Here is a 21,724-nt window from a genome sequence, read left to right on the forward strand (position 1 = left end):
TCTCTAAATAAAATATGAAAAAGGGCTGGGGATGTGGCTCAGTGCCCCCGAGTTCATTCCCCAGTACCAAAAAAAAAAAAAAAAAAAAAAGGAAAAGCCCTCACTCGACCCCCAGCCTAGCCAGTCAAACCTCAGCAGTACGGGCCTGCCATGGTGGGGGGGGGGGGGGGATTAGATACAAAAGGACCTAGGAGACCCCATTAACACGCACCAGCCCAGGAAGATCAAAGATGGGGGGAACAATGTAAAGCAGGGTACAGGAGAGCCTGTTAATCTGGCGCCCCTGACATGACGCAGCACTACAGCAAGAGCTCCAGAAGGCAGCCCTGGTGCAGGAGGCCCCAGAATATGGAAAGCGATAGTACAGATGAAAAAAGGCATAAGTGCCAGAAAGGGACTGAAAGGTTCAGAGAGACTGACATGCAAGAAGGGACTCTCTGTAGATGGTAAACTCACGCGGTGACTGTGCTCCTCAGGACAAGCAGCCAGGATTGCACTGGTAAAAGGGGCACCTATGTCACTGAAAAGCCCCAGGGGCCCAGGTAACAAAATGAGGTGTGGGCCGGGTGCAGTGGTGCAAACCTGAAATCCCAGTGACTCTAGAGGCTCAGGCTGGAGGATCACAAGTTTAAGGTCAGCCTCAGCAACTTGGTGAGACTCTGACTCAAATTAAAAAACAAAATGGGGGCTGGAATATAGCCAACTATATATCTCAGTTGGTAGAGTGCTTGCCTTGCATGCACAAGACCCTGGGTTCAATCCCCGGCAAAACACACACACACACACACACACACACACACACACACACACACACGGCTGGGGATGTGGCTCAGTGCTAAGGCACCCCTGGATTCAATCCCCACCTGTCTCACCTGCCCACCAAAAAAAAGGTGCTGATATGGCACTGGGGAAAAAGGAATTCTGGAATTGCAGAGGCAAAGTGACAATACTTAGCAAGCCAAGGCAAGGCCCCCAGCAAGGGCAACCCGCGGGGACCTGTGGAAACCCTGGCTTAACGTGTCCCATCAGAAGGGATCAAGAAAGGAAAGTTAGAGTTCATGTCAAAATGGAAAAATCACAATCCATTTCCCAATCCCAGACCCAAGCCAGTTCCGAGACCTAAACCCACAAACTGAAGGAAAAAGCAGACCATGAGAAAGGACCCAAGACACCACAGCAGGTGCAAAGGGAGATGGTGGTCCACCCGCACAGAGGAGCCCGGCAGCTGTGCGACACAAAGCTAGAAACCCGGAGGGGCAACGTTCAGGGCTCCCACAGCTGCTAGAAATGGGAGCCAGGCTGACACTAATACCAGGTGGCAGCGTGGCTCCCCCAGGGGCAGGAGCAGATGATGAGGTAGGAAGCGCAGGCTGGTGCAGCCCACCCAGTGCCGGTCTCCCTGCCAACTCAGCTACATGGCAGTTGTCTCCCAGTTCCAGGGGTGTCCTAGCAGCTGGCAGGCTCTCACATTAGTGATCGTTTGGTACTGGGGACTGAACCCAGGGTGCTCTGCCACTGAGCTACATTCTCAGCCCTTTTTACTTTGAGATAGGGTCTTACTAAGTTGCTGAGACTTACCTTGAACTTGAATCCTTTTGCCTCAGCCTCTCGAATGGCTGAGATTATAGGCATGCACTACCATGCCCCGCTCACAGTAGTTTTGTTTTTTTGGGTTTTTTTTTGGTTTTTTAAAATATTTTTTAGTTGTCAATGGACATTTATTTATCTATACGAAGTGCTGAGAATCAACCCCAGGGCCTCACACATGCCAGGCAAGCGCTAGCATAAGCCACAGCCACAGCCCCTCACATTAGTTCTTGACCAACCAAGTAAAGGCTACTGTAGCAGGAAAGGTCAAGAGAAATGCCCAGCCCGGGTCCCTAACAACTCTGCCCAAATAATACAGCACCCCAAGGAGAAGGGCAGAGATCACTGCCACCCTGAAATACTTAACACAAAAGTAGTGGTCCCTTTAGTCAACCAGTGTGGCCCCTGCTAAAACTGGCAAATGCAGCAGATCAGTGCAAACTGCAGCAGCTGTGCTGTGGGGCCCTGAGAAGAACCCGGAGGGTAAACCTCAAGCCTGTGGTGTTGGCTCTTGACCTGCAAAATGTGTCCTCCTTCACTCCCAACAGGAAGAAGCATCGGAGACGGCCTCAATTCCCAAAGGACAGAGGAGAGGATGCACTCATGGTCTTGCTCCAGGATTAGGCTAGTGCCTGCTTTCTGTCATTAACATAGTTTGAAAGGCGCTGGACTACACGGACGTTCCACAGAGTGACGTGCTGGCCTGCTCTACCAACGACATCCTGCTAGTCTATGGGATGAGAAAGAAGTAGATGCCTTCGTGAGACACACATGCTTCAGGACAGAAAGGTCTGGGCTGCTCATTAGAGGGTTCAGGGCTCAGGGGCTGGGGCATGCGTGACATTCCTTCTAAGTAAAGGACAAGACATTGTGCCTTCTTTTTCCTAGCACTAAGAAAGGCACACAGGGCCTGGGGCCTCTTCTGGATTTAAGGTAACTCCCCAAACCTGAGGAAGCCACGTGCGGAAGGCTGATGGTGCCTAGTGAGCCCAGAAGAAAGGGCCTGGCAGCAGGTCCCGCTGCCGGTCAGGCAGTCCTGCCACTCTGGCCACGTGATCTGGCAGACCCTGTGGTCCTGAAGGTATCAGTGGGAGGAAGGGACGCCATGTGGCATCCTGGGCAAGCTCCAGGGGAAGGTGGCTGAGCACAGATCTCTAGGGTTCTGGAGCAAGGTCATGCTATTTGCAGTGGAGAATTATTTGCAATTCAAAAAATTGTATCTGGCATGGGGCCTGGCAGAGACAGAGCATCTGAGCAGGGACACAAGTGACCATATGGTCAGAAATGTCCTTCATAAGCTGAGTTGTCAGACCTACCAAGTTACACGCTAGCTGGGCACAGCAGTAATCCAATCAGAAGATGAGGTGTTACATTAGAGATCAGCCCTCTGCAGGTCTAGAGGACAGTGTGCTATGTGGACAGGTGGCCCATTCCACCATGTCACTTTCCACTGTTACATTGACACCCTCCTTTGCCTCCTATATACTGTGTCACTGGCAAATTCTTACAACCCCAAGCTTGGTGCAGGATGATCCAGTCAGCCCAACCAGCTTAGTGTGTACAGAGAACATGTGACAGTAGCCATGATGGCTGAGCTGGAAGGTGGACATGGGTCCAGGACAGGAGCTCCCTCCCATCAAGCTGATCCCAGTACGGCAACACTGCATGGAGCCTGGGCAGCCTCCCATGAGAGGACCAGCTGGCGGCAACCTGAACATCAGACCCCTCTCACCCTTGGAAGGGCAGCAACTCGTCCTGACTGGCGCTGACACACAGTATGTCTTTCAACTAGCCCACAAGTGTCTGACCCACCAGTGTGGGGACCTACACAACGAGTCAAACTAAGAGAATGACTTTATGGCAATCACCCAGAAGCTGTCAGTCGCCAAAGTGGCAAAATGACCTCCTACAGACAGAACTGAGACAAGACTGGATGTCCCATTCCATGAGGATTGGAGCCAGGATGCAATATATTCCTTAAAGGCTATCATGGGTGGTATGTCCCCAACGGTAAGCACTGATACAGTAAGCAATGGGTAGAAGTGGCCACACGCAACATCATTCCCAGTGACCCCCTTGGGAGTGGATTCCTACTGAGGCCATTTCTCACCCTGGAAGGCTAGGCTTAGTGGATCAAGAAATCCTGGCTTCCAGAGGGGGACATTCCTAGGGTTCACCCATTGAAGAGTCACAATGCTGCCTTCCTCGTCACTCTGGACTCCCTGTGCCAAGAGACCAGAAGGCCTATTAGTGGAGGACACGCTGGCAAGGATCATGAGGGGCAGATCTGCTGCTACACAGGATTACCTATGTGACACTTTAAAACCCACCACAAAGGATTTTCCAAAAACAGTTTACATACTCGGGGCCCTTATAAAATGCTTTTTAAGTTGGGTGTGGTTGGCACACCTGTAATGCCACTGACTCAAAGGGCTCAGCCAGGAGGATTCAAAGTTGGAGGCCAGCCTGGGCAACTTTTCAAGACCCTGTCCCAAAGGGCTGGGATGCAGCTCAATGGTAGAGTGCCGCTGGGTTCAATCCCCAGTACTGGAAAAATAAGATGCCTGAAGCATGTTTTGTGGCTATAATTATAGAATCAAGTTATAATGGACTGATTTTGAAAACCCATCAGTGATTCTACTACCTACTTGCAAGTAGACATCCGAGATACCCTTAAAGACAGTCCTTGCAGGGAGGTGGGAATCAACGCCTCAGGTTAGTCTGTTTGGGGGGGGAAAGGCTGTTTGTATGGTTTTTAAAGTAGCTCATTTTTTTTTTTTTTAGAGAACTGTAATCCTTTCTAATCTTCAGATGAGAATATTAATGTGGTAAAAGAAAAAACAGGCTGGGCACCGTGGCACGGGCCTATAATTCCAGGAACTGGGGAGGCTGAGGAAGGAGGATCATGAGTTTAAAGCCTCAGCAACTTAAGGAGGCCCTAGGCAATGCAGCAAGACCCTGTCCCTAAATAAAACATAAAAAGGACTGGGGATGTGGCTCAGGTTACTGTGCCCCTGGGTTCTATCCCCCCCCCACCCAAAACAAAAAAGATCAGCCCTTATATGGCAAGTGTCAGAAGACAATCCTTTAACGACCTACTTCCTCCCTTTTTTAAAGTGTAGATGACCTCACTATCTGGGCATATACTTTACTTGAAGACCAAAGTATAAAACACAACACATAGATGAGAAAAGGCCAAGCAAAAAAGATGACCATAAAACTAGACGAGTTTTAAAATAAGACTCTAGGCAAAATCATGAAGTTGGCACCTGCAGAGCGCGCCCGAAGCTAAGCCCTAAGCTAAGGCTGCAACACAGCAATGGGGCATTGCTGGGAGCCATCAGCCAAGTAGGTATGACAATCTCCTTGCCAGCTTACTCCCATGCTGTCTAGTGGAAGGACTTCTGAAAGGTGACCTTGCTCAAGGACCAGGGCAGTTTAGCATAATAGGAGATTAGGGTGTTCCCCTTTAGAATAGGGCGTATCCTGCTGCTGAGTTCCTCTTGAGTTCTTAGGGTCAGACAGTATATTTTGGGAGACAGAAGCCCATGCGGAGTGGATTTGGGCAGAGTAGTGGATTTGGGCAGAGTGTGGATTTGGGCAGAGAACGTGGATTCCCCCAGAACGTGTTTGTAGACGGCCGGTGTGAGTTCGGGAATAAAGAATTGCTGTTTGAATCTACAAGCTGTGTGGAGACTCGTGATTTGTGCCCAGCCAGAGACTGCGGCAGGGCATCACAGGGATAAACTGTCACTTCTAATTCATGATGTCAGAAACACTGAGGCTCCAAGACCATGCTGACAACCCCCTCTTATGGCATATGAAAGCCTGGAAAAGCCTTCTAGTCTAACATGGTTTCTTGTCAATCTGACAACTGTTTAGGCCTTGGCCACTGAGACAGCTACCTGAATACCGACAGATGAATACCTGTGTCTCCAGTAAAAATCAGCAGGCAGTTACCCAGGGGACAACATAAGCTCCGTCAACATTACTTAGAATAATAGTTTTAAAAAGTAACAAAAGCTGTTACGGTCACATTTAGGATTCTCCTCTGATAAGTTCTTTTTTCTTTTGTTTTTGTGTGTGTGGTGCTAGGGATTGAACCCAGGGCCTTGTGTAGCGAGGCAAGCATTCTACCAATTGAGCTATATCTCCAGCCCTCTAAAAAGTTCTAAAAAGTTTGTTAAAAGAACTTAAGTACAAATAAGAATATAATTGCTGAGCATGGTGGTGCATGCCTATCCTCCCAGAGGCTCGGAAGGTTGAGACAGGAGGATCATGAGTTCAAAGCCAGTCTCAGCAATGACAAGGTGCTAAGCAACTCAGTGAGACCCCATCTCTAAAAAATAAAAATACAAAAAAGGGCTGGGGATGTGGCTCTATAGTTGAGTGCCCCTGAGTTCAATTCCCAGTACAAAAAAAAAATTTATATACATACACACACACACACAGACACATATATAAAATTATATTTGCTTTCCAGAATTACCTTTAGTAAACAATTCAAACTAAGCAATTAATTTTTTCCTCGCATTTTCTACTCAAAGCCTCACTGGCAAAAAGAACATTATTCTTAAAGCTGGGCTGGGACTATAGCTCGGTGGTATAAAGCTTGCCTGGTATTCACGAAGCCCAGGGTTGAATCCCCAATACCACAAAAACAAATATATATTAAGCTGGGCGTGATGGTGCATGCCTATAATCCCAGTTACTTAGGAGGCTGAGGCAGAAGCATCACTCAGCAATTTAACAAGACCCTCTCTCATTAAAATAAAAAGTCCAACGGGTGGCCTGCCGCGGTGGTGCATGTCTGAAATACTAGCAACTCAGGAGTCTGAGGTACGATCCCAAGTTCAAAGCTAGCCTCAGCAACTTGGCAAAACCCTATCTCAAAACATAAAAAGGGCTGGAGACATGACTCAATGGTTAACCTCATTGAAGTTCAATTCCTGGTACCAGATAAAAAACCCACTTAGGGCTGTAGCTCAGTAGCAGAGTGCCTTCCTAGACGCATGAGGCCCAGTGTTAAAAATCCATGTATCACATAATTTACATATGTGTGTGTGTATATATAAAACACACCACAGGGCTAGGGTTGTGGCTCAGTGGTAGCGCCTTGCCTAGCATGTGTGAGGCACTGGGTTCAATTCTCAGCACCACATATAAATAAAGTCCATTGACAACTAAAAAAATATTTAAAAAATAAATAAAACACACCCCAAACACGGTTAAGAAGGAATGATGGGCGAGGCTGGGGAGATAGCTTGGTTGGTAGAGTGCTTGCCTTTCGCCTTGCATGCACAAGGCCCTGGGTTTGAGCCCCAGCACCACACACAAAAAAAAGGAATGGTGGGGAGCTGGGGCTGGGGCTCAGCGGTGGAGCGCTCACCCTCAGTGCAAGGCGCTTTGTTTGGTCCTCAGCACCACGTAAAAGTAAGCATAAAGATATCATGTCCAACTACAACTAAAAAAATATTTTTTAAAAAAGGAATGAGAGGCACTTTTGTGTCCTATTTACTCAACAATCAAATCAAATGCAATTCATAAAACTGGTTCATCAAAATGTTTTTTTGAACTATCACTAGTGTTCAGGCTAAACCTTGGCATTTGAAAAAGTCAAATTTCTAGCACTCTAACCCCATTCTGGTCTTTTTTCACTCTAAAATAAAGAAAAATTGTGTTATACACAACGGAGCGTAATACAATTATTTCACTTCTCATCCTTGGCCCAAAATACATAGACAGTACATCGGCACTAAAAGGCCAACAAAAATAAGCACGTGAAAAACTAATATGAGGAAATATAAAAAAGAAAAAAATACAAAATGACTCTCAGAAAATTATCTAACACATGTATAAGTCCACACATGGCTTGGAAAAGAAGGAACCATGATAAAAATACTCAGCTTTTAAACAGGATTGTTTTTTAAAGTACAGTTGTTTATGAAAAGGAAAAAAATTTAAAAGCCAAGACTACAGAACTTCATAAAGGACAGAAAGTATCCTAAAAACTTTGAACAAAGGTCAAGGAAATCTCTTTAGAACTTTATAGTGATACTGTTTTTATAAAGAATAAAAAAAAATGCCTAAACTCATTTGAAAATATAAAAAAGTAGCTGGGCACAGTGGCCCACACCTGTAATTCCACATACTCAGGAGGCTGAGGCAGCAGGATCTGAAGTTCAAGGTCAGCCTGGGAAACTTAGCAAGATTGTCTCAAAATGAAAAAAGTTTTTAAAAAAGCACTGGGGAGGGCTAAGGTCATAGCTCAGTGGCAGAGCGCCTGCCTAGCATGTGTGAGGCACTGTGTTCAATCCTTAGCACCACATATAAATAAATAAAATAAAGGCATTCTGTCCATCTACAACCAAAAAAAAAAAAAAAAAAAAAAGGACTGGGGATATAGCTGAGTTAGAGAGCCCCGTGTTCAATCCCCAGTGCTTCAAACAACAGCAATAACACAACAGGTGAAAAAGCTTCAGAGTGTATCTGGTCCTTCTCTATGCCATTTCTTAGGAACTCAGAATCCTTAGCCCTAACACAAAAGGCTCTAAGTGACTGCAGGTTATTTGTAACTGCTGGTTGGAAGAAGCAGGCTAGGAAAACTTATCCCTGGAAGAATGAAGGCGGCTCTCCAGCACCTCTGGATGCTTTTCTGGTACAAAGGGCCTTCCTGGAAGCGGTCTCAATGGTTCATTATGATTTGCTCCATGAAGAAACATTTTCCTTTAACATCCTTGGCTTTATGAAATAAGAACTATTTTCATAGCTTCATCAGCATTTCTAAATTCTAACAAAATGTCCTCTAAAGTAATAAGTTCTTTTTCTTTTTTTTTCCCCTCGTGCATGGTGGGCAAGTGCCCTACCATCGAGCAACATCCCCAGCCCACTGTCCTTTCAAATACTACTCTTTTCTGGACCCTGGCACTCTTTTCCTGGACACTCTCTTAGCTTTCCAATCACCTGAGTTGGCAAAGAAGTATTGAAAGCAACCCTTACTTTCCATCACCAATCTCAAGCTCCACACCAGCTCAAAAGGCTGCAATTATTTCTGCAGCATCAATGTAGAGACGAACGTTGCAGATGGTTTATCTTCAGGTGACCCCAGCACCACTGCACCCTAATTCGGAGGTGGCCACGTGGCATTCATCCATCTGCTGCCAGAGGGAAGAGGAGGCCATCTTTTCTGCTTCAATCGCTGCTGCCTGAGGGCAGCCAAACAAAACAGAAGGCAGGAGGAATGGAAGACCCGTCCAGAGAGCTGGACCCAGGTCAGTAGGAAGGGAAAGCCAGTGCCACTTGTAGCTTTCCAGTTACATAAGCCAACAGGTGCACCGCTCCACACCCACCAATCTGTCTTCCCTAAATCAAATTAAGTCTGTTCATCAAATGGAAGAGTTCTATATTAAGATGCTTTTAGCCAGGTGCAGTGGCTCATGCCTGTAATCCCAGCGACTTAGGAAGTTGAAGCAAGAGGATTGCAAATTTGAGGCCAGCCTGGTCCTCAGGGACCAGGTCTCTCCTTAGGGAGACCAGGTCACAAAAAATAAAAAGGGCTCTGTATGTAGCTCAGTGGTAGAGCACCTCTGGTTCAATGCCCAGCACCAAAAATAAATAAATAAAATAAAGATGCTTTCAGCTGCAAGTAAAAATAAATAAATAAATAAATAAATAAATAAATAAATAAATGTGGCTCAAACAACAGGTATTTATTCTCTCATGTAACAGACATCACTGAGATAAGCAGCTTCAGGGCTATTGGTTAAATATGTGATCAAGCTTCTCTGGGTATGGTGGGACACACCTAAAATCCCAGAGACTCCAGAGACTCGGGCAGGAGGTACCACAGGTGCCAGTCCAGCCTCAGCAACTTAATAAGGTCCTGTCTCAAAATAAAATAATTAAAAGGGCTGGGTGGGCTGGGGTTGTGGCTCAGGGGTAGAGCACTTGTCTAGTACATGTGAGGCCCTGGGTTCAATCCTCAGCACCACATAAAAATAAATAAATAAAGATATTGAGTCCAACTAAAAAACTAAAAATAAATATAAAAAAAAAAGACGGGGGGGGTGTAGCTCAGTAGTAGAGCTACACTGAACCCTGGGTTTAATCTCCAGTACCAAAAAAAAAAAAAAAAATCTGTGCTTCCCATCTCTCTCCCCTTCTGGCTTTTGTCTCTGAGGCACAGTTGTCACAGTGGTTTCAAATGGCTACCAGTGCTCCAGGCACACATCCTCAATCCACAGTATCAGAGGGAAGAGTGGGAAATTTCCCTTGTTTCTATTGGGGAAGGGCACTTTCCAAGACCAACCACCCCAGCGTACTTCCTGTTACTGTCACTGGCCAGAAGGGAGCTTCATACTACCCCACTGCCTCCACCATAGGCAAGGAAGGGTGGAGTCACCATGATGGCAAAGACAAAGCGTGACTTGGACAGCCCCCTCCTCCTGGAGCATACACTGCGGAGGACACCTGATCAAATGTATGGTTCTATTTCCAAGGAAGAAGAGGGAAACGACTCCTAGGTAGGCAAGCGACAATGTCTGTTCTAGGTCCTAACATAAGCACTGGTGTTTGGTGAGACAGTGAAGAACACAACTTTCCAAACCAAATTATGAGAATTATCATTTTAATTTTCATGTACATCCAACCTAAATAAACACCAACCATAATCTTTATTCTTAAGAAACTATGAATTAACCACAAAGCCATAAATTCCTTGATGTGGTTTTTTAAGCCTTTGCTGAATGCGGCAGAATAATGGGTATTACCTATGGAGGTTATTTTCAATGTGCCTAATAGCAGGAAAGGAATGTTAATGAGTTAGCCTCCCATGCTCAGAGTTCTAAGACTACCTGTTAGCCAAGGCTGTTAGAACCTGCCAGGATATACAGCCAAAGAACCTGCGGGCTGAGCTCAGGTTACAGCTCAGTGGCAGAGCTTTTGCCTAGTGTGGGCAAGGACCTGGGTTCCACCCTCAGCACCAAGGGGTAGGGACCAGAAGGCTGGGGGTGTAGCTCACTGGTAGAGAACTTGCAGAGCAAGCACAAGGCCCAGAGTTTGACCCCAGCACCAGAAAACAAAATAAAATCCCCTGTTAAATAAAGAGCAGGAACCCTGAGTAAAACTAGTTTCCAACTCTGTATAATCCCAGAAGAAGAAACATGAGTTCAAAACCAGCCTCAGCAACTTAGCAAAGCCCTAAGCAACTTAGTGAGACCCCGTCTCAAAGAATAAAAAAGGGATGGGGATGTGGCTCAGTGGTTAAGCACTCCTGAGTTCAATCCCTGGTACCAAAAAAACAAAAACATTACTATCCAGTTCTGCCTGCTCCTTAAGATATGGTGGTACTGGAAGTTACAAGACTTAAATGAAATGGCACATGAAAGCTCAGGGGCTAGAGCAGGCACTCAGTAGTACAGTGAGGTCCGGGGAAACAGAGGAGGGTCGGCACCAGCGTATCAGGACACAGGTAGTGATGCAGCCGGTGAACAATCTGTTCATTTCCAAAGCTAACACAGACATAACTATGTTGCAAATGAATTACTAGTCCCAGGGCTAAGGCTGTGGCTCAGCGGTACAGCGCTCGCCTAGCACATGTGAGGCCCTGGGTTCGATCCTCAGCACCACATAAAAATAAAATAAAGATATTGTGTCCAACTACAACTACATACACAAGGTATTTAAAAAAAAAAAAGAAAGAAAGAAAGAAAAGAAAAAGAATTACTAGTCCAGTAATCGAGATCCAAAGGCAAAGAAAATTAACTTATAAAGCATCAGTGGTGATAAGGAAAAATTAACAGTAGGTAAGTGGAAACTAGTAAAAACAGCTAAAAGAAACAGATAAAAGTCTCAGGTGATCTTAGGAAACTACTTAACTGTGCCTTGAGCAACTACAAACATTTTAGACTAGAATTTAATGTCACTTGAAGTCCCTGCTTCTTTCTTCACAAACCACTTCAATGAACCTGCACATGTGTTCATACCTATTATTACATAGATTCATTCTCCCAAATTAAAAGCTAATTATCTTAACAATTATTTGCCACAGGAAACAGAGAAAGTTAAGTGGGGTAGACTGGAAACCAAGGCATGATGGTGCATCACCCACACTCCCAACAATCTGGAAGGCTAAGACAGGAGGTTAGCAAGTTGGCCAGCCTGGGTGATCTTTTTTTTTTTTTTTTTTTGATACCAAGGATTGAACTCAGGGGTGCTCGACCACTGAGCCACATCCCCAGCCCTATTTTATATTTTATTTAGAGACAGGGTCTCACTGAGTTGCTAAGAGCCTCACTAAGGTGCTGAGGCTGGCTTTGAATCACAATCCTCCTGCCTCAGCCTCCCAAGCTGCTGGGATTACAGGCCTGCACCACTGTGCCTGGCAGCCTGGGCAATTTAATGAGACTCTCAGCAACTGACCAAAATCCTGTCTCAAAATAAAAAGGACTGGAGAACCAGGCACAGTGGCACACACTTATAATCCCAGCAACTAGGGAGGCTGAGGCCAGGAGGATCACAAGTTTGAGGCCAGCCTGGGCACCTAAGCCAGACCCTGCTTCAAAAACAGAGCTGGGGATGTAGCTCAATGGTAGAGCACTTGCCTGGCATATGTAAGGCCCTCAATTAAATTCAGTTCAAGGGGCAAAAAAATAGTGATCCTGTAAATTAACTATCAACCACCTGCCTTAACTAAGGAGGACATCAGCCTAGTTGAGCAGCAGAGGCTAATGTGCACCAAGGGCAGTGAGAAGCAGGAGACCACAGAAAGGCCTTTGCTATGTAGACGGACTGCTGCATGACCTGCAGAGGGTAACCACCACTGTCTGAGCCCAGGTTCACATCTTTAATGTGCGCTCATAACAACCTACGCAGACTACAGTGAGGAAGAAATGGAATCAAATACCCAATGCAACTCTTGTAGTTTCCAGCACTAAGGAGGCACTTAAAAAAATGGTGGTTACTGTTATCACTTTTATTATGAGATCACCAATAAGCACTTACCTAGAGAAACAACAGCAACGCTCTCTGGTAAGAAATGCAATCTGTATCGGATCAGTAAATGCACCAATATGATGCAGATAGCTGTGGGAAAAAATAAGACAGTGTTTAAAAAAAAAAAGTCCAAATTTGAATAAACATCAAGTTCAAAGCAGTGTTTATTGGGGGGGGCTATCAGCATAATAGACACTTGGTAATGGCACAGTGAGCTTCGATTGTATTTTCATTATCTTTTTAAAAATTTTTTCTTTTGTTATTCTAATTAGTTATACATGACAGTCAATGCATTTTGACACATCATACATAAATGGAGTATAACCTTTCATTCTTCTATATATTATCTTAGCTTTTAACCTGGAAGTAAACTTAAACTTACAGTTTTTATAATATTTCTCTATACTTCTTTGTATGCCTGAATTACTTTGTTTTCTGGTAGCTGATGTTTCAATAAGCTGCAAAAACATACAAGCATTTAAATTACATAGATTTTCCTGATTATGAGAAATGGTCCTATTTTTTAAAAACTAATTTTCAACTGGAAAACTCTAAACAGTGAAGAGGAAATCAATGAAATCACTTTTACGCAAATATAACTGCAATAGGTTATGTAGACATGAAATACTTTGTCACCACCTGACCAGCTCTCTATTATGAAGGAAGTGAGGTCAATACTTTGGTTTAGTGAAGAAAACACCAAAGAGATTCGAAGATGGGATACTCCTGCTCCCCAGCTGTCTACAGCTGGGCCGAGCAGTTCCCCAAGAGTCCAGAACTGCACTGAGCACTCCCCAGAGTTGGCACACTGGATCCCAACTCCACCCTGGGCTAGCTGTTATCACCATTACATTCTTTGGACAGAGAAAAGCGAGGCCTGAGGACGCCACACACAGGTGGTGCTGCGACCCTGTGCTCTGTGCCACAGTGCTCTCTGCCACCTCCTACCTGGCTGGCAGCCTCCATTCCTCAACCTCCAAAACAGGACTCAAGCCTCACTTGTCTCACAGGGGTTCTGCCAGGAAACAAGAGAAGAGGATGTAAAACTATTTAAAAAAAGAAAGTACTGCAGCAGTGCATGGTGGTGCACGCCTGTAATCCCAGTGGCTTGGGAGGTTGAGGCAGGAGGATCATGAGTTCAAAGCCAGCCTCAGCAACGGCGAGGTGCTAAGCAACTCAGTGAGACCCTGCCTCTAAATAAAATACAAAATAGGGCTGGGGATGAGGCTCAGTGGGTGAGTGCTGGACTTCAAGCCCGGTACCAAAAAAAGAAAAAAAAAGTAAGCATCGCATAATAATTCATGGCCCAGACCTTAATACGTAGACTCTCTTTCATTAGGCTCCTCTGTGGCACACCATCTGCTAATCACAGTATTATCCTACTAGAACTGAATTTTTTAAAGGAAACGTTTAAACAATCTGCATAACTGTTAACACCCTCAGAGCCCACACTAACAAATGAGATTTCTTCAATCCCACTAAAAAGCACCAGGTGGCCAAAGAAAGCAGTTATACAGAGTTATCCCTCGTTCATTCTGTGCTTCACACTATTAATCTGTGATGTTATTTTAATAGAAATATTTAACCTAGTTAGAAAATCTACATTAAATAATAAAAGCATGAAAAAAGTCCCCAAATGCAAGCACAGCGTGTGCTGATGAGCGTGCGCTGACCGGAGGAAAGAGCACGTGAGCATGAGGAGACAGAAAACGGCATCAGTTTCTGCTCTTTCTTTGCACCAAGCTGGATTTCTAAAACTTAACTTGAAAAGTTTACTCATATAAAAAGCAAATGATTATATGTAGTTTTAAGGAGAAATTGTCTATTAGTATAAAGTGCTAACTATGAAGTCCATCAATGCCAGGTAATGATCTCAGCCACTAACAAAAAACTCTGAAAAGACACCCCCAGAATGGGGGGAAATATTTGCACTACTATATATGACGATGGACTAGTATAGAGAATATACAGAGAACTCCTACAGCCAACAACAAAGAGCCAGCACAGTTTAAAAATGGGCGAAGAACTTAACAGACATTTTTCCAAGTAAATGGCAAGTAAGCACAGGAAAAGGGCTCACCATCAACAGTTCTAGAGAAACAAAACCAAACCACAATGGGACGAAACTTCACATCCTCTCGGATCCATCCATCTTATTATCTATTGACTTATTCACGCTGGGCTTGAACCCAGGGGCCCTCTATCAGTGATCCTCAGCCCATTTTATTTTTTGAGACAAGGTCTCCCTGAGTTTTATAGGCTGGCCTTGAACTTGTCATCCTCCTGCCTCAGCCTCCTAAGTGGATGGGATTACAGGGGAGTGCTACATGCCCAGCTGGGATGGCTATAATAAAAACAACAGCCAGGCATGGTCATGCATGTTTGTAATCCCAGCAGCTCAGGAAGCTGAGGCAGGAGGATTGCAGATTTGAAGCCAGCCTCAGCAATTTATTGAGGCTGTAGCAAGCTAGTGAGATGCTATCTCAAAATAAAAAATAAATAAAAAGTGCTGGGGATGTAGCTCAGTGGTTAAGCACTCTTGGGTCCAATCCCTGGAACAACAACAACAAAAAAAAAGCAGAATATAGCAAGCATTGATAAAAACATGGAGAAACCAAACTCTTATAAGATGGTGCAGACTGTGAAAAAGTTTGGCAGTTCCTGAGAGTTAAACAAAGTAACCATTCCATCAAACAAGTTCACTCATAGGTAAATATCTAAGAGAACGAAAAACACTGCCAAGTGCATTAGCACATGTCTGTTCATAATCCTAGCCATTCAGGAGGCTGAGGCAAGAGTACTGCCAATTCAAGACCAGCCTGAGCAACTTAGCCAGACCCTGTCTCAAAACAAAAAACATATACTCCATTTATGTATAATATGTCCAAATATACTCTGTCATGTATATCTAAAAAGAACAAATAAAAAAATTAAAAAATAAGGGTGGGAGATATAGTTCAGTGATAGAGCACCCCAGGTTCGATCCCCAGTACCCGCTCCACACACACACACAAAAACAAAACAAAACAAAACAAAACCTGTACACAAATGTTCACAGACGCACTATTCAGAATAGTCAAAAGGTGGAAACAATCTAAGTGTCCATCACCTGATAAACATAGCCATACAATGGACTATTATCCAGCATAAACAGGAGTGCATTCTAAAACATGCTCTGACATGGAAGAATCCTTAGGACATTATGCTAAGTGAATAAGCCAATCACAAAAGGTCTCACATTGTATGATTCCCTATATATAAAAATATTCTTTTGGGGGGGTACCAGGGATTGAACTCAGGGGCACTCAGTCACTGAGCCACATCCCCAGCCCAATTTTGTATTTATTTAGAGACAGGGTCTCACTGAGTTGCTCAGCACCTTGCTGTCTCAGCCTCCCAAGCCACTGGGATTATAGGCGTGCGTCACCACACCCAGGCTATATGAAATATTCTTAATAAATAAATTCCTAGAATCAGAGAGCAACATGGTGATTGCTACAGCAACAAAGACTAAGGAGTAACTGCTTTTAATGCTTTGGGTTTTTTAATTTTTTTAATAGCTATAGGTGGACAGCATGTCTTTATTTTATTTATTTTCATGTGGTGCTGAAGATCAAACCCAGTGCCTCACGCGTGCTAGGCCAGCGCTCTGCCACCGAACTACAGCCCAGCCCTAATGCTTTGTTTTAATGCTTTCCTTCTGAAGTGATAAAAATATTCCGAGCCAGGCACAGTAGCACATGGGATAGCTATAATTAAAACAACAGCCCAGAGACACTCAGCCAAAAAGTCACAAGTTCAAACCAAGCCTGGGCAACTTAGCAAAGTCCTGGCTCAATATATTAAAAAAAGCCTGGGATGTAGCTTAGTGGTAGAGCGCCTCTGGGTTCCATCCCCAGAACCATAGAAAAAGAAAATATTCTGGATCTAGATGGCTGCCCAACACTCTGAACGGAATAAACGTAGCTGAATTATACACTTTAAAATGGTTTAAATGATATTTTGTTTATTTTACCACAATTAAAAATGAGGTGGATATAAAATCTACTAACATGAAAAAAGAAAGCATAGACATTCTGTGAGAAAAAGTAAATTACCGAATTCCGTTTGTTAAAATAAACTCCAAACTATATGTGCCTGCACACCTGTATGTGCTTATAAATGGATATATGTGCATATTCATACAAACATGCCTTCAAGTACAGTAAGGGGAAAAAAACGCAAGAAGGGATGAAAACTTGTGTGGTACGGAGGGAGTGCATCCCATAAACTAATGTGCTTCTCTTTTTTTGTGCCTGACCTGGCAATTATGGAAAATACATTAAAACAAACGTCAATTTTAATAACTCCATTAAGTTTAATGGCCCATAAGATGCACTAAATGATGTTAATTGTTAACTCTAGTTTAAGTCAATAATAATGACTCATCATTGTTTCTAGTGAAGTCAAAGATCAGTCACGTTAGATGCAAGTCAACTGAATTCAAGTTTCTAAAAGTCAAAAGTAACTATAGAGTTTTGTCATCCCTTCATAACAAAGAGGAAACACTATAATCCTGTGATATGCTTACAGGACACAAAATTACAATTTCATTTGATTTAACTAAAATAGTAAACAAAAGTGGTAAATGGCTGGAGCACCCTGTTCCACTTGTGCAATCTAAACTACTTGGGAGGCTGAGGTCAGGTAGTAAGACCCTGTCTCAAAACATATAACTATAAAAAGGACTGGAGATATGGCTCAGTGACAGAGCTCTCTTGGGTATGATCCCCAACTCTGCAAAAATAAAATAAAAACAAAAGCAAGCATTATTCCCTTCTGACAATGCCTGCTGATAAGTAAGTAGAAACACTAACTCATCCAAGAATCTGATTAGGTGAAAACAAAACTAACGGAACAACAGTGTGACTCTAGAGTCTAGGTTTATGATCAGTTTGAAGAGAAAACAATCAAGAAAAATACCCAGCACTATTAAATACGTTTCGGCCTTCCCAGCCCCCAAGATGAGCTGACACTGGGCAGGATTTTGCTGAGATTAGAAGGCACATTATCGAAAGCTGTTTTCTGATCTCCAGCACAAGTTAATCTTAAGTGCCTCACATCCTGAAAGTTTTACTTTGACATTTCATCCTCCCTTAAAAAAAGTGATCACAGAAGTTTCCCAGGCTGCCTTTTCTATTCTGTAACAGAGCAGGCTGCCAGCAGTGTCAGACTAACAACGCTCCATCCTGAAAGATGACGTCAGGTCCTGAAGAGTTCTTAATAAAGAAAAGAACTGCTTTTCTTCTTTGTATTCAATTACTTTAACCAAAGGAAAAGAAAACAAAACCAAAGAGTCCTTGATTATTGGAAGTAATCCACTAGAGACCATTCAATTACATTTACTGGGTAAAAAAATGGTCCAGGTGTACTACGTCCCACACATTGTACACTTCGAATTGTGCACTTTCTCATTATTCAATTTAAAAGTTTTTAAAATTCTATGATGGAAAAGGATGAATCGTAGGATTTCCAATAAACTACTATACTGTTAAAACTCTTTGACCATTTACCACAGTCTGAATATAAATGTAACAAAATTACACTTTTTCTCCAAAACCAGTCCTATTAAACATCAAAACAATACTCATAAAACCCCAGTTCCTTTCACTCCTCTAAAAAGGTCTAATCTAATTAAATGACATCAGTATCATTAAGGAAAAGCAGCAAATGTAAACATGCAAACTTTTGAAATGAGAGTCTGGACTTGGGTCCCGTCACCCTCCAAGTTCTTTGTCCATACTCAGCTAATCTAAAGTGACTGTACAATTTCTCCAAAACAGTTGTCCTCTGTCTATCTCCTGTCTCTGAGAGGCACTGAAGTTTTGACCTCTTTATCTAGACTGCCTGACTGGCATCTGGCAACCTGGATATCAGCCACTAGTCTCCACCAGCCAGGTGTGCGATTGCTCGACCTCTCTAGATCACTGGAGGAGGAAGGTGAACAGGTAAGATTTTAACTTGGACAAAATTAGCCCATTTAAACAAAAATATAAGAAAGGAAAGAGCACAGAGTGTGCAGAGATGGCAAAGGTCACAACCATAGTCAATGGGAATGACAGCTAAATGGTGTCTGACACAAGGGTTTGGTCTTTCACTCAAACCTTAAACTAAATTAGAAATATACCCAGAAACCTAATAAATACAAGAGACAAAATGCTTGCTCTGGTTGAATTAAGTTAGGGACAGGAAGTCAGATGTGTTCTCACTTGGTTCCTCCTACCTCCTGCCCACCACCTTCACACATGTGTGCATGTACATACACATACATACACACACACACACACACACACACACACAGATTCCTATGAGCAGAATACGAAATCTACTAACGGTTGTTCAAGATCCTTTTTGGGTCAAAAATTCTTTAATTCCTTCTTTCAAGGGTCAGGATACGACACTAAGAGCTCTTCAGAACTGCTTAGCCCCATGATTCCATAGACCCTTAAGGTGTTATGACCACTGGCCCTCAGTGTTGAAAGTGGAACCACATGGCAGGAAGGCCTGACGGAGACAGCGATGACAGGGTCAACCACAAACACTCCTGAGGGCAATGGTGGGCTCCATATTCACCTAAGACAAGGAGGCTGAAGAAAATGGTCATGCCACTTGACTGCTCCTCCTGCTGGGCCTGCTCGCCTGTCTGCACAGGGAGGATGGGCTTGGCAGGGGTCGGGAGCACCAGTTTGGTCGTGACACCCAGGGTGGTGTGGAGGGTGACATTGAAACCCTCATGAGTTGTATTGGAGAACCTGTTGGAGAATATAAAAAGCAGAATTAGATGACAGAAAGGGGTCTCTAAGTATCAATACACACACCTCAAAATGGAAAAGAACCTGGCAAAGAATTTCATGGGATTCACAAGTCTCCCAAAGAGAGGCAGGCCTCAGAGAAATGGAGATGAAGGAAACCCCTGCCTGCAGGAGGGTAATAAAGGCCTCAGGTGCCTTTGATTATAGCCTCCCAGAGGCCAGGAACAAGGGCAAATCTGGGCTGGCAAAGAAACGAAATATGTCCTGCTTTTTCACACTTGATGGGGGCAACTAGTCTCAACACATCCCAAGGTCCATTACTTCATGCTTTTATTTATCCAGTTCGTGTTCTTTGTATTATTTCTGCATGTGGAAGAACCACCTGAATTTGCCCAATTGTCACTCTGGTCAGAATGACCTACCCTACCTTACAAAATCCTACTCAGATTTCAAAAGGCTCAGGTTACCTGCTTTATAATACTCCACCCCACCCAGTGTACCCACCCCATGGCTTCTGTGCCAAGGTTCTCTTTTCATATTGTGTTGGGACTGTGAACTAGGGCAATGTGACATGATAATAATGGTTAATTGTGATTTTAACAATTGGTATTTACTGCGTCCTGCTTCATTGAAGGAACAAGGTAACAAACTACCTCTCCAGGTTCCATACCTTGACCAACATCCTTATTAGTCAATGGCAGAATCAAGCTTCAACCCAAGCCTGACAGCACGGGGCTAGTCCAGTCTCTTTGCTTTGTGCTGTTGAGGACTAGTTCAGTGTCTGGAGCAGATGCCCAATAAGTCAGTCGACTGAATGACTTGGCCCCCACGTGGCCAAGGGCTATTAAAAGGTTATCAGGTGAAGAAGTCCAGTATCAATGGGTACCTTGCTAACCTTCACATACTCATTCCACGAACACTGACAGGGTGTCTAGAACGTGCAACAGATGGTGGCCTGCAACGATGGCGATGGACCTTGGCCACAAAGGCCTGGAGGACACAGACGCCCTCCCTACCTCATCACATGGAGCTCATTCGCCTGTTTTCTACACTCCATCCCTGCTGCCTTTCTTTCGGTCACTCCAAAGCACTAAACCCTCTCTTGAGAAAGGTCTTTTGAACTTGTCACCCCTCCTATTCCTCCTGTTTGTTAAAGCTTCTGCTCAAGCGACGCTTCTTCCTGGGAACTCCGCACCCGAACGCTACTCCACTCCTCGCGTTTATCGGGCCTGGGCCCACCGCGTGGGTCCCTTCAAGCAGCTCCTGGTCCGCCTCCCTCACTACCATGTGCCTCGGGCCTGCAACTGCGCCAACCGTCCTCGGATGAATGAAACTCGGTGAAGGGGACGGACGCGAACCGATCGTTAGAGGAGGCTGCGGCTGGCGAGGCAGCGAGCGGGCGCGGGGGGGCCGGAGCCTTCCTGCGGCGGGACGAGGAGCGCGCAGCGGCCTCCGCAGGGCGGAAACCCAGTCGGTGGAGGTGGGCCGCGGCCTCCGCAGGGCTGCTCCCGGGGCGCCCCCAGCCCGGGGTCCGACCTCCGGGGGCTGCAGGGCCCGACCGGGCCCACGTCCCCATCCCGCCCTCCGCGTGGGCGCGGGCAGGGGCAGTCCTGACAACTGGCACAGGAACCCCGCCTTCCGGACCAGAGGCTCGCCGTCACCCGCCGGGGCCCAGCCCTGCCTCCTCCGCCGCCCCGGAAAAGCCCACTCACTCCTCTTCCGCCATCTTCTCCCCCATCCTGCGGAGCCTCCAAGACCACCGAGTTTGGAGCCGCGGGGCTAGCGGGGCCCACGGTCGCTTCCGGCTTCCGCTGGAGGCGCGGGCGGGCCAGCGAGCGGGGGGCGGGGCCTCGACCTCGCGAGGGTGACCCTCTGTCCTGACTTCTCAGTAGCCTGAGGGTGGGAGGAGGCGCGTGGGAGGGCTCTCCCGGGACTGTCTGGGCTTACATCCGGTTTGGGCCACGTGGCAGCACTGCCCCGGAGAGTCAGCCTTTTCCCGATTACCTGGAGGGGACGATTTAGGGGAAACTCCTGTGAGGTCACTGTGACTCACCTTGAGGGCAAGCACTCTACCCAGCGCCCTGACATTCATTCGGCTGAAATCCGGGACAAAAATCCCCCCTCCCAGCCTCATGCTTGCTAGGAAGCGCTCTACCACTGAGCTACACGCCCCCCCCCCCCCGCCCCCTGGTTCAACAAATTAGTTATAGGCGCCTACTATGTGCCCAGCAGTGCGGTGGCGGGTAGGGGGACCCCATCAGAAGGGCTACTGTAAGGCTTTGGGGTTTAACTGACCGCCTCTGCTGCCCTGGTCGGAGCCATAGAATCTCATCTGGTTAATCACACACTCCCTG

At 45.3% G+C, this 21,724-nt stretch overlaps 1 protein-coding gene across 1 annotated transcript in view; it reads right to left on the bottom strand.

The window, feature by feature from the left end:
* Positions 1-21,164, bottom strand: part of Slc9a8 (solute carrier family 9 member A8) — a 75,841-nt gene extending 54,677 nt beyond the window's left edge. The window contains exons 1-3 of the mRNA XM_076851960.2: positions 21,083-21,164; positions 19,192-19,370; positions 12,589-12,669 (exon numbers count right to left, since the gene is read on the bottom strand). Coding sequence (XP_076708075.1) covers positions 12,589-12,669; positions 19,192-19,370; positions 21,083-21,108 — 286 coding nt within the window. The 5' untranslated portion in view covers positions 21,109-21,164. The remainder of the gene's footprint in view (positions 1-12,588; positions 12,670-19,191; positions 19,371-21,082) is intronic.
* Positions 21,165-21,724: the final 560 nt, after the last annotated feature.

The sequence above is a fragment of the Callospermophilus lateralis genome, chromosome 3 (genome assembly GCF_048772815.1).
Source record: "Callospermophilus lateralis isolate mCalLat2 chromosome 3, mCalLat2.hap1, whole genome shotgun sequence".
NCBI lineage: Eukaryota > Metazoa > Chordata > Mammalia > Rodentia > Sciuridae > Callospermophilus > Callospermophilus lateralis.